Source organism: Aspergillus pseudoviridinutans (assembly GCF_018340605.1).
Source record: "Aspergillus pseudoviridinutans IFM 55266 DNA, scaffold_5, whole genome shotgun sequence".
Lineage (NCBI taxonomy): Eukaryota > Fungi > Ascomycota > Eurotiomycetes > Eurotiales > Aspergillaceae > Aspergillus > Aspergillus pseudoviridinutans.
Genome location: NW_025091285.1, coordinates 2,041,911 through 2,054,735, shown reverse-complemented (window position 1 = coordinate 2,054,735; position 12,825 = coordinate 2,041,911). Strand labels below are relative to the sequence as shown.

General features: G+C 50.0%; 4 protein-coding genes across 4 annotated transcripts; 2 read left to right on the top strand and 2 right to left on the bottom strand.

The window, feature by feature from the left end:
• Positions 1 to 62: 62 nt before the first annotated feature.
• On the bottom strand, positions 63 to 2,543 carry Asppvi_007772 (putative phospholipase A2 (PlaA); the record flags this gene model as incomplete). The annotated part of the gene is made up of 1 exon (XM_043303655.1): positions 63 to 2,543. The coding sequence occupies one exon, from the start codon at positions 2,541 to 2,543 to the stop codon at positions 63 to 65; it is 2,481 nt and encodes an 826-aa protein (XP_043159590.1).
• A 586-nt stretch (positions 2,544 to 3,129) lies between these two features.
• Asppvi_007771 (EXO70 family protein) lies at positions 3,130 to 5,145 on the top strand (the record flags this gene model as incomplete). Its single annotated transcript, XM_043303654.1, has 3 exons — positions 3,130 to 3,413; positions 3,476 to 3,693; positions 3,761 to 5,145. 3 exons carry the CDS (start codon positions 3,130 to 3,132, stop codon positions 5,143 to 5,145), a joined length of 1,887 nt encoding a protein of 628 aa, XP_043159589.1.
• Positions 5,146 to 5,522: 377 nt separating this feature from the next.
• ade13 (adenylosuccinase ADE13) lies at positions 5,523 to 7,504 on the top strand (the record flags this gene model as incomplete). The annotated part of the gene is made up of 9 exons (XM_043303653.1): positions 5,523 to 5,574; positions 5,659 to 5,745; positions 5,846 to 6,573; positions 6,635 to 6,751; positions 6,813 to 6,885; positions 6,940 to 7,018; positions 7,077 to 7,083; positions 7,136 to 7,193; positions 7,254 to 7,504. The coding sequence occupies 9 exons, from the start codon at positions 5,523 to 5,525 to the stop codon at positions 7,502 to 7,504; spliced, it is 1,452 nt and encodes a 483-aa protein (XP_043159588.1).
• A 1,165-nt stretch (positions 7,505 to 8,669) lies between these two features.
• Positions 8,670 to 10,184, bottom strand: Asppvi_007769 (uncharacterized protein; the record flags this gene model as incomplete). The annotated part of the gene is made up of 5 exons (XM_043303652.1): positions 8,670 to 8,696; positions 8,750 to 9,183; positions 9,243 to 9,548; positions 9,647 to 9,807; positions 9,883 to 10,184. 5 exons carry the CDS (start codon positions 10,182 to 10,184, stop codon positions 8,670 to 8,672), a joined length of 1,230 nt encoding a protein of 409 aa, XP_043159587.1.
• Between the last annotated feature and the right edge of the window lie 2,641 nt (positions 10,185 to 12,825).

Sequence of the window (12,825 nt, the reverse complement as noted above, 5' to 3'; positions counted from 1 at the left end):
ACTATTCTTACATCGCCATCTCAACCGCCAAATATATTGATGCGAACACCGACGAATCCAGGTCAAATGGGCACAAACCCTTCCATCCGTCCCCTATGCGCCCGTTCCTCCCGTCGAAGTCTGTCGGATTTCTTGCGCTCGTAAACTCCCCGCACGACACGCTTCACTTGTTCTTCGCCTTGCGCAAAGTTCGCTTTGGCAAGCCCAATCACCGAGTCGATCTGTTCAGGGGTGTAAACAAAGTTCCAAGTGGACAGAAAATCGTCCACTTCTGGGTTAATCGTACTGGGGTACGGCGTCAAAGGGCGTACCGGGTCCTTGACGTTTGCAGAAGACGTCGTCTCTGACTGCTGCGCGGGGACCGGCTGTTTGGACATCGAGGAGCTCGGAGGCAGCTCCGGGGCGGTGGGGTTGGGCAGCAGGGGGAAGTAGACGACGGCGATGCCTGCGTCGGGATGCATGAGATGGAAGTCCACTTCCGAATCATCTCCGTTATGGGGATGGAATAACCGCTTCGACGGTGGTGGTTCCTTGTCGGACACCCTTTCTTGCTTTGTGCCGATCCACACATTGCAGTAGCCTAGATCAGTATCTTGGAGTGATGGTCGGTCGTCGCCGGCTTTGGATCCTTTGGGAGTCTCCATGGGGTTCGATTTGCCCACTCTGTCTTCATGGCCGTTGGGACCGTTTCGCAGTGCGTCAGACATCTTCTCGTCCACCGCATCTTGCGTGATATTCTGCGGCTCCCGCAACTTCTCTTCTGTCTCCTTCAGCCCGGTATCTTCTTTGGGCCAGCCCGCTCCAAGTGGCCACCCCTTGATGCCTCGTTGACGGGCATATCCATCCACGACCGAAAGCCAGTTCTCTTGCTTGATGTCAGCCGAGGCGTCAAAGGCGACAATTATATCGACATCTCTGCCTGGCCTTAGAAGAGGGTAAATGGGCAGGTTGTTGCTCATTCCCGCATCCATGAGCCGGAGATGCTCGCTCTGGAAGATGGATTCCGGGCAAGAAGGCGGTAATTGACCTTTCATGCCTAATACGTAATTGGGAATGGTCGCAGGGTCGATCGGATGGACACGGACCAGGTCTTTTGACTTTCCTTGGATTAAAGAGTCTATGCCGCCGAAGCCTACTATGCCTCGCAGTAGCGGTCGAACCTCCTTATAGTAATGAGATAGCGTCGCGCAGAAAGCACTACCCCACACGCCCATTAATCCCGGAACACGCATCTCAGGCAATGGATATCCCCCATGGGGTATCACGTTGTGACCACCATTGAAATGCCTCCCCAAAGCCCAGGTGGGGATACCTGCACCAAGCTCCTCGCAAAAAAATTCAAAGGGGGTAAACTCGAACCACTGAAACCATGCTTCGCTCTGTGACGCCTTAATAAGCTTCTCGGGTGTCATTTCCTTCTTCGATTCTTCATCTTCCACAGCTTCTAGCACCGGGATCTCGTGGCGAACAGCTGTATATATAGGCATTGGGTGAGCACCATCGTAGAGATTATACCTCTGGTTAGACAACTTCAAATCTTGGTGAGAGACTCCAAGTTCTCCTTTGGGGACTAAAAGTCTCGCGGCCAGTAGCATGCCATAGATATCGACCAACCCAAAATCCGCGCCGGGGTCGCCTTTCAATTTCTCAACCAGTCCGCTGAGCAGATACTTATTGGTAGGTGCAGTTGTGAGCAGATTGAGAGCCTTGGGTGGGAACGCTATGTGCACCCCAAGTCTGTTCTTCAGATGATCGACCAACCGATTGTAATTCCGACCAGTAATCGATGAATGATATAAAGTCTGCAGCCAACAACTGCCACTGACGCCAGCGGTGTAGGTGACACAGTCCCACAATCCCACTTCCTGAGCAGCAAGATACGAGCCAGTGCCGGCCACGAGGGCGCGCAGACCACCTCCCGAACCGCACATCGCAATGATAGGAACGTCATCCGGATGAATATCCTGCTCAGGAATATTCAAGTACGAAGCCAATGCCTTTACAGCGCGCTGTTGCCGCTTGCGCCGGAAGGCCAACTCTTCGTTGCACAAAGTATTTCCGACGCGGACTCTGGCTTCTTGAAGAATCTCTGGGTGCACGTCTGGATCGTGAGCTTCTTTCCAAATTTCTTCCGCAAGAGAGCCAGGAGCCATGGAGAGCTCGCGTTGCAGTTTCTGCACCGTCACAGGAAGCAATGAGGTCCAGTCAGGAATGATCGATTTCTTGATACTATCTAGTTCGATCCATTCGGCGTTACCAACTGTCTGCTTCACACCGTCGAATTTGTGCATGATATTGGTCCAAAGTCCCGTCTCTGCATATTGAGCATGGTCCTCGTCGCCAGCACCTGAACTTCCTGCACACTTCTTTTTCGACCGTTCGTTGGCATTGCGCACAGAGGAGACAGAAAAGCATGCTTTTGAGTCCGATTGCAACAATTGATTATTGCGGTCACCTCTATTATAAAGTACCCCACTACCCAGGAGGCCCAGCGCAGCAGGAGGGACCGTCCAGCGCAGACGAGAAACTCCTACTGCACCCATTGTGAGGCGGGCAAAGCGTGACGAGGCAAAGGAAGAAGACAGACGCATCCGCCATTCACTGCGATGCTGGCAGGCCAGTTGTGGATGGCCAGACCATGGCGATCCTTTAACTTAGATCGTAGGTAATTGTGGCTTGATTATTTTCCGCATCTCTCCCTGCTTTGCCTTTCCGGCCTTTTCTCGCACTATCGGGAATCGAGGCATTACTCCGTACGGAGTAATGACGACATGTCACGTGGAGAGCTGCGGAATCTCAGACGGGCCGCATCTCCTTTTTTAGGATTAGCGCACGTTGCGGAGAAGGGAGGATGCAATCATCCGCTGCTGTTCCTGTTAGGCACAGGTCTGTCTGGGGAGAAGAAGCCTAAAGCTCCATCCAATTGATCATGCTTGTCCCTTGAGGCCAGGAGCCTCATCGGCCAGCAGTTCATAATACACATTATTGATTTGTTTCCATTAACTTACCCTTTCTTATATTGGAAGATAATGACAGCTGTTCTCATCATCACAACTTCGCAAATAAAGCACTTGGTTTCGAATCCTTAATTTGGGGTCCATTATTGTGGACCCTTCCGGTTGAGCAGCCATGGTCGCTTCAAGGAATAATGCTTATGCAGAGGAAAGCGCAGAGGTTGAGGTGCTGTACGCCAACCTCGAGAAGCTCAAGCTCCTCACCAAGAAGATCCAGGGCTCTCTGGTGCGCCTCGAGACCGGGGGTAATGTCGTAAAGCATGCGATAGGTCCTATCTACAGCAATACACAATCTCTCCAGATAACCAACAGCAACATCGACAAGGTCAATGAAGCCATCGAGCGCCTTCGCCAACCACTCGATGCGAAGAATCGTGAGGAGGGTATCATCCGCGCTGGGTAAGCGATAGCCTTGCTTCCATTTCGACGCAATCACTGTTTGCTGACTGGTTCCGAAAAAGACCACAGAGTGTGGAATTGTCTCAATATCTGGCGGCGATGAAACGTGTGGACAAGGCTCTGGTCGATCTGAGTTCAACAAACCTCAAATCTAATCAGAAAGCAATTGCCGAGTTCAACTCCCTCCTTAGTACAGGAAACGCGAAGCTTCAAGACATGCTCCGTGGGATCTTGAATCAGTATGCTAGTCCGATTGAGCCATTACATTATTTAACGAAAGGTACGAGATTGCTTCACAGTCGATCAAGCCTTAGACCAATTACGCTGACTCCTACGAATTCTCGCAGATCTCCCATTCCCATCGATACCCCAAGAGACAATCTTGGAGTTAACGTCGATATGCGCTGCAATCGACTCAGCAGCAAGCCACGGTCCACAACGCGGCGATGGGGGCAACCCGGCGCTCAAAATATACGCCGATGTGCGCGGGGCTTACCTGATGTCAAGCCTACAGAATCTTGCCATAGCCTCGCTGAATACTGTCAAACGAAGAGCTGCCGACGGTCCCTATAAGCAGGGCACCAACGGCATAGGGATATACTCTAACGCGCTTGAAAACTTCATATCCACCGAATACGAGATTATTGCGCAGATCTTCACAGGCGACCAGCGAGGGCTGGCTTTGCAGACGACGTTCCGATCTGCACTGGCCGAATACTCAAAAACCTTGCGTGAGCTCAACGAGTATATCAAGGCCAATCTGATGACGGACTGCTTCTTAGCGTTCGAGATAATCGAGATTGTCACAGCGATGTCTTACCGCGTTGACTCGAGGACGGGCGAGCTAAAGAGCTTGTTCATAGAAGCTCTTCGGCCAGTTCGTGAGACGGCAAAGTCATCTCTCTCGGAGCTGCTTGAGGAAACGAAACGCAGAGCCGCGAGCATCCCGGTTCTTCCTCCGGACGGCGGATCGGTCCCTCTCGTGAACGAAGTCATGAGCTCGCTCACTACATTGACTGGTTATTCCGGACCATTAGCATCCATCTTAACTTCCCTAGGAGACGGCAACTGGCGCTCTACAGCCAATGCGTCAGGGACCGCTCCTTTAGATGTCAGTCCAGACAGCTCGGCCTTGTTATCGCACTTTATTCTGGATATGATTGAAGCTCTGATGAGTTCGCTTGAGGCTCGAGGTCGAGCACTTCATCGTTCGAAAGCCGTGCAGGGCGTCTTCTTATCCAATGTTTTCTGCATTGTCGACCGCGCTATTCGACAAAGCCCTGAGTTGGCACGCCATTTGGGCACACCAGATAGCATCGCGCGTATAGACACATTTCGGAAGCGGGCCACGTCAACTTATCTTGATGCGTGGAAAGAAACATCGCAGTATCTTCTGGATGTCCAGTATACATCGCGTGCCGGAGCCCGACCAGCTTCCGGTGGCATTGTCGATTCCAGCGCAATAGTAAAGTCACTTTCTTCTAAGGACAAGGATGCCATCAAGGACAAGTTCAAGGCATTCAATGCAAGCTTCGATGAACTGGTCAGCCGCCACAAGGCTCTGTACATGGAACGAGAGGTGCGCGGAGTATTGGCGCGTGAGGTACAGGCCGTTTTAGAACCGCTATATGCGCGCTTCTGGGATCGCTACCACGAAATTGATAAAGGCAGGGGCAAGTATGTCAAATATGACAAAGGAAGTCTCTCTGCGCAGTTGGCTGCATTGGCATAGAAAATCAGCACAGGGTTTAATGTGGTCTCCGGCATCGGCATCTTCCTCCGCTGAAAGCTGGCCCTGATACAGTTGGAAAGTATGGTTGCTCCATGTCTGCAGAGTCCAAGAACGGGGTTTATGATCAGATACCCGTGCAACTTGCCACATATACCTCGATTAATTATAATACTTCTAGTTGGAAATGTACATAGGCCTTTTTGTTACCCCATCATGTGACGATCTCCGTGGTTGATAGCCCCTCCTGATAACGTGACTGATAAGCCACCCCGCTAAATTCTACAAAATTTCCTTGGGGTACGCACACATCGGCTTTCAACTTCTTTGTTTCTTCATCTCCAATTCTCCTTAGAGAAGGCCGAATTCCTTTCGACAAGATGTCTTCCAGCAACGATGTTTACCAGACTCCTCTCAACTCGCGTTATGCGAGTAAGTGTGCCCCGCAATTTGCGCTCTTGAAGCCGTGGCCGAGTTAGTCCCGCTTTGTAGTCACTAATCGTCATTGATATAAAGGCAACGAGATGAAGTATCTTTTCTCTCCCAGAAACCGATTTTCAACATGGAGGCAATTGTGGCTGTGGCTTGCGGAGTCTCAGAAGGGTGTGTACAACCGATTGCTCGCCTCCGTGAATGCGAAGGGGAGAACAGTTTTCCTCTAAGGGGGACTTTACATTGAAGTTTGGAGAGCTAACAAGCGCAGAGCTTGGCCTTCCTATCCCCGATGAGGCCATTGAACAGATGAAGGCCCACCTCACTATTCAGGACGACGAGTTCAAAGTTGCTGCTGAGGAGGAAAAGCGTCGGAGACACGATGTCATGGCGCACGTTCACGCCTTTGGCCAAGTCGCTCCCGCAGCTGCCGGTATCATCCACTGGGGTGCTACTTCGTGCTACTGCACGGACAATGCGGATCTTATCTTCCTCCGTGACGGATTGGATATTCTCATCCCTAAGCTCGCAGTTGTCATTGATAAGCTCTCTGCGTTCGCCAAGCAGTACAAGGATCTGCCCTGCCTGGGTTTCACCCACGGTCAGCCTGCTCAGCTTGTGACCGTTGGAAAGAGAGCCTGTCTGTGGATTCAGGACTTGCTCATGGATTTGCGGAACCTTGAGCGGGCCCGCGATGACCTCCGTTTCCGTGGTGTCAAGGGTACCACTGGTACTCAGGCCTCCTTCCTCCAGATCTTCAACGGTGACCACGACAAGGTTGAGCAACTTGATGAGCTTGTTACCAAGAAGGCCGGTTTCGATTCGGCATTCATCATCTCTAGCCAGACATATTCGCGCAAGATCGATGTTGACGTGGCCAACGCTCTTGGCTCGTTTGGATCTACTTGCGAGCGTATCGGTATTGACATCCGCCATCTGGCTATGCTCAAGGAGGTTGAGGAACCTTTTGAGAAGGATCAGATTGGAAGCAGTGCTATGGTAAGTCGGACTCTCTCTTGCCCACAAGGTGAAGGGAACATGAACTTACCGTGTCGTCCAGGCTTACAAGCGTAACCCTATGCGCTCTGAGCGACTTTGCTCGCTCGGAAGACACCTCCAGAACCTGCCCAAGGATGCTCTGGACACCTACTCCGCACAATGGTTCGAGCGTTCATTGGTAAGATAATACACCCCGACATTAGTTGTGTGCACGCAACATTATCATTGACCATTTCCAGGATGACAGCGCCATCCGTCGTATCAGCCTTCCCGAGCTTTACCTTTCGGCCGATGCCTGCTTGATCCTTCTCAGTAAGTGGAAGCAAATCATGTATTTGTGTTCTTAACATCTGACGCATATCTCAGACAATGTCGCTTCCGGCTTCGTTGTGTACCCCGAAGTCATCAGACGCCGCGTCAACGACGAGCTTCCTTTCATGGCAACGTAAGTCACTTCTCCTACTCCAGCCTCCACTGCAAATAATGTACTAACCCTTATGTAGTGAGAACGTAAGTCTAAGACAGAAGAATAACCTGACGAACACATATACTGACTGAATAGATCATCATGGCATGTGTGAAGAAGGGTCTCTCCCGCCAGGATGCTCATGAGGAAATCCGTACGCGCCTCCCTGGCCTCTTCTACCGCAAAGTACACTCACTGACATTAATGCCCGCAGGCGTCCTCTCCCACCAAGCATCGGACAACGTCAAGAAGCTCGGAAAGAACAACGATCTGATCGAACGCGTCCGTCGCACCGCCTTCTTCGCCCCCATCCTTGACGAACTCGATACTCTCCTCGATCCCAGCACCTTCGTCGGCCGTGCTCCCCAGCAGGTGGAGAAGTTTACGTCGACAGAGGTCAAGAAGGCACTTCAGCCCTACGAGGAGCACCTACTCAAGGCCGAGACCGCTGCCCTTTACGTCTAAGGCTGTATCCCAAACCACTATGCACTCGGAAACTGATAACTTCCTTTGGAACACAATGTTGGAAAATCACCCCGGGAGGGAAAGGATCTCAACCCTGCCCGAAGAGAAACAATGCCGGCACTTAATCAAGCGATACGACGAACTGTCTGCTAATACCATGGATAAGCTACGATCAAGAGGCGCATACACAAAAGTTTGACGAGTCATGCAGAGTACAGTGAAGGGAGTTTTTCTGATATATAGATATGTGTATATACTAATGACATAGGATGATTTTGAATAATGGCTTACTTACATTCCTCTACTTCTCAAGAGGCTAGGGGTGAATATCGATCCCACGTAACGATAGTCTACAGCGATTAGTCGTCAAAAGGTATGATCTGATAGTCACCGAAGCCGACTGCAGGCAGACTCAGGTATATGTTGTACAACATGCCAGAAGCCAGCCGCCTCCACGTCCTTGAGGTTACACGGGCATTAGTTGAACCATCCTAGGTCAAACTAGCATGGATTACTAAGTTTGACCTCTTGTTTTTGACAAGCAGAACCACATCGTAGAAAGTATTAAAATTAACATGCCCAGTCGCGATGAGGACCGGTGACGTAAATGGCGACTCAATACATGGGCCCCAATTCTTCCCCTTTATTCCACTATGTTCGCGCTCTTCGTCTTTTTATGAAAAGCGGAAAGGGGAGGTCATCAAACGGCGTAAAAAAGGCAGAAAGCCACCCAAGCTGAGGAAATGCACCAGAAGCAGACTATGGCGTTGAGTCCGCCGAGAATTCACGGACGTACGAACATGGGCGAGAAATCTAAACACTAGAAAAATGACTAGAATGACCCGAAGAGAAGCARCAAAAGACCTAAGTTGAAAAGGGAGAAAAGGAAAAAGAAAAAATTTGTAAAAATGCAGGACGACGAAGGGAAAAATGCGAGAGGTATATCCAAGAAGCGCAACGGTGACTTAAAGAGTAGCTGAGGGGAAGGGCGAGGGAAGGCGAAATAATTAAGGAAAAAACGTCATGCACGGTATAGATTCATAAGACGCATGAGCGCTATACCTACTTGTTCGCTCCAGTCATCATCCATCTGACGGATATTTCATACCATGATATCACGTTGAGCACCCTGTGGACTGAGTATATGCGATAGCCCTTTGGTCCTTTAGAGAGCGGATAGCCAGTTGATGATCTGCGGAATGTCAGACCAGATAGTCTGCTATAATGGCAGGGACGAGAACTTACCATCATGGCTTGCATCATAGCTACTTTTTCACCATAATGTTTGCCGTCCCAGCTAGCAGCTTGCAAGGTTGCATTGTACATGCCTAGAACTTCCATCCCTCTACTCTGAGCTGCTTTTGTCGTGTCCAGAGCATACTGCCACACGGCGCTGTTGGCAGGAATATTGGTATCGGTCGACGGCTTCTCATGACCGGGAGCCGTGGGCCCCACCCAAAGCAGCGGCGTGTATTGTTTCTTGACTTTCGTCAGAGCGAGCCATTCGTCCATGCTACTCTCGGCTGTGGACAAGGAAAATGATGTCGAGAGCGAAACACTGTGAATCACAGGTACAGGCTTCTTTTGGCTGTCGGAGCGAGCGAGCAGCTTCTGAACTTTCTCATGAGAGTCTCTTGAGGCGGGCGATCCAACTACTTTCACAAAAACATGGGGGACATCTGAGTGACAAACGTCAGCGCTAACATGTATGAATCTCTAGTTGAAGTGGATAGCTCACGGGTTGAGCAGGCATAAGTGCTTCGAGGTCCTGGTTTGTCGCCTTGGAGAAACATATCCTCGCTAGAACTGATCCGCTTCAGCCAGCAGGACGGGTTGGTGAATTGAGAGTCACATCTGCATTGTCCGCTATACACGTCGTTCATCTCCCAATCTTTCAGAGCGCCAGTAGCGAGATTTTCTCGGAGAAGGATATTGAATCCAGCATAAGCATCAGCCAGTGATTCGTCACCGATAAAAGCGATTCCGTCAAATTTTTGGAGTATATCGCAGATCTGAGAGCTACTATACCAACGATAGACACAACCTAAGCATGTCATCAGAATCGTAGCAAGCGCCAGCAGAAGAATTTTCGAAGAGACGCATTGATGAGATGGCGTTAGTGTCAACCAATCCCGCTCGTACCTTGTGATGTATAGGCAGCATCAAAGCCATGGCGGCCACCATTGCTCATTGCGCCGAGCAATGAGTCTCGAGTCCGGCAATACACCTGATCTTCGGGGGGGTTGTATAAGGAGACTGAGGAGATGCCGCACTCCTGACGACCCGTATAGTGTGCTAGAAAGCTGAAGAAGGAAAATGCTTTGGTAAGTATTAAGCTGCCATGACAGCTGAACAACAAAGGTCACAGAAAAACTTACTCTTTCCCCGCAGTTCCAGTGGTAGACTCCGTTTCTGACGGGGCGAAGGGCAGCCAAAATAGATCCCTTATAAGCCAGACGATGTAAAACACGCCCAAGACCCAAAGGGACGCCATGAGTTTGTAGGTAGACGAACGCCAGGTAACTCTCCGAATCAACCTTCGTCCGTTAGGGCCCTCGATAGGGCCACGCCTCTGGGGCAAATAGTTCTGCTGCATACCGGAGAATGGATATGCAACTGCCTCGTTCATAGTAGACAATGAGGCTATTGATTCACTGTTTGAGGCACGGCGACGGGACATGGTTTGCTGGCCGTTCAAACATGCAGACTAGAGCACGGGGATGGGAGACGTGAAGCTGGTGGACCCATGCGACGACAATCTAGCGATCCTATCCTCTGCCTCTTCGAACCAGTCAAGCTGAAGGAAAGCAGGTTCGAGCACCAGCGAGGAATTGAAGAGAGCTAAGCGTTCAAAATGAGCTGAAGGGACGATGGAAAACGGGGGCAGACTTGAGCCGATGAAGGCGTGAGATGACAGCAGAACGTGCGGTGGAAGAAGCAGTGACTTAGGGACAATGGTGGCTCAGGAGAGGGGCCCTTCTTTCGGGATGAAACTGAATCGTTAGGGTCTTTCCTGATTGGGAAGTCCTCGACCTTGTTCTTTTGTCTCTTCTTCTCTTTCTTCCTCTTCCTCGTCTTTCTTCCTTGTCTTCTCCTCCTCTTCGTATTTCCTCACTGTTCCTTTCTTATTGGGAATTCTTCACTTTTTTTAAGAGAATATAGGAAACAGAAAATGTCTCGGTGGGCCGCCAAAATGGATGGCAATAATACTAATTATTATAGTGAATCTTTGCCAGACGCACAATGAAACACAACGGTTGGTGACTTGAGAGGGGCAATTTCTCTAAATTGGAGCCAGTCACAAGCAGGAATATGGCATCGACAGCATGAGCGCAAAATAAGTAATTCCTGAGCCCAATTTGCGGATCCTTCCTCTCTATCGGGGTTGCTGATTAGTGAATGCATAACCGAGAGATAACTTCACTAAAATAAAAAATAAAAATCAAGCAAAGACCACAGCCAACGTGGAGAATCGGTTGACGGAGCAGAGAGCGAGCATCTCGGCATCATCGTCATCACCTGCATCACTTTCACCGCAGCAGCCAGATGAGGATAATCAAGATTATAGAATCATCGACGGTTCTGGCCAAGGAAAGTTCCTTTCTTACAAAAGAGGAACGATTCATCGGCGGGTAATGGAGATCCACCCGTCCTCGTTGAACCGTGGCCTTGTTTTCTTTTCTTTTTCTTGTCGCGAGAGACGGAGCTTTGAAAAGGAAGAAGAACTGCCCTTACCTGTTGTTTACTTAATGCCTGTTTCGGGCCAGCCAAGCGCTTGTTCCTAACTTTCCCCTGGGGTAAAAGAAAAAGCAAAGATGGACGTTGGCGGGAGTCCACGAGCAGCAAAACGAAAACAGTCCACACAGAGGAACAACAAAAAGAAAAAAGCTAAAAAAAACAAAATTAACACATAGGACTGTGTGCACTGTGCAGCAGGGGAATCGCGAACTGCAACCAGAAGTTCCAGACAGCCCGCTGCGGTGAAATGACAGCCAGTTAGATAAATCTGCCGGTTGATTCTCCAAGAGCAAGTGGGCGACCCTTGTGTGGTTGGTGGGCCAGACAGGTGTCAAAAGGGAAAAATGAAGACTCCACTGCCAAAAAGGTTTCCGGGCGCCGCAAGATCACGAACGCAGACATAACGGTTGTCTTGGAATATCCTTTGGTGGGAGAGTTCGGAAGCGCCTCAACCGACCGGGACCATGAGCCAAAAGTACTCGACACGTTTCCTTCGAGATTGGTCTTGCGGGGGAGATACGGAGTAGACGATGGGCTCTTCCGTTCCCTTTGAGCTTCATCATCTCGCAGTTCCACTTCGCCAAGTGGCAGCGGTCATCTGGGGCGATCAAGGACGTCGATGATGGTCAAAATGATGATGATGATGAAAAGGCGCATCCAGCTCAAACAAAGGAAGGACTGATCTCGCGATCAATCATTTCTTTCGGTGGGGCTAAGCTGTGTTGTCCTGCTCAGGCGTCATATAATGATCATCGTAGAGCAAAAGTACGTGCCGTATTGCCAGCGCGCTGACATGGTCCTGTAGGTAGACGCTGGGCAATCGGGAAATGGTGAGGACGAAGATCTGATCAACGACACAGCTTAAGTCATTGCCGATGCCGTTTAAATAGTCTACATCTACGCAGGTTCTTTTCCTCTTCCATAGCTATTCCATTTTATTATTGCTCATCAATGACCTTAAATCCTGTTTGGCGGGATTCTGTCCCATGCATGTAAATCATTCTCGGATAAGTCAACTGTTGCGACTGTTGCTTCGTCATTCGTAGTCATGATTCAGATTAAGATCCTTGATCTCCCGAAAATGACGACAAGGAATGACTAAAGAAGTTTGCTCAGAGAGAAAGAAGCAAAATGAAGTCAGAAGGCCAGCTCAACACCATATGGCTACGATTGAGCTTTCACCTATCCAAAACTTTCCTTTTGATTGCGCGATGAAGCGTCCCAACCATCGAGAATTGAGGGTAAAGGTCAAGGACCGGAACGGCGATCGGGTATAAGACATTTTCCCCAAGTCCAGAAAAGGAGGTCCCCTCGAAACGAGGGTCCCTGTCCAGGGATAAATAGTCTTGCGGGACTAGAGAACAAAACCGTGGACCGTGGGGTGTCAACTGTCAACCGCATCTCCCGACATCTCAATTTCCATGAAAGAACTGCTGCAGTAGCGTGGTCATTAGCCTCATTCGAGTCTCGACAGACCAAGTGACCGAGGAGACCGTGACTGAGAAGCCGATTGCTAGTCTGCCCCTTTATCTAGACGATTTCAGGTGATCTGATGTACGGTAAAACTTTCGTCTCCATCGCGT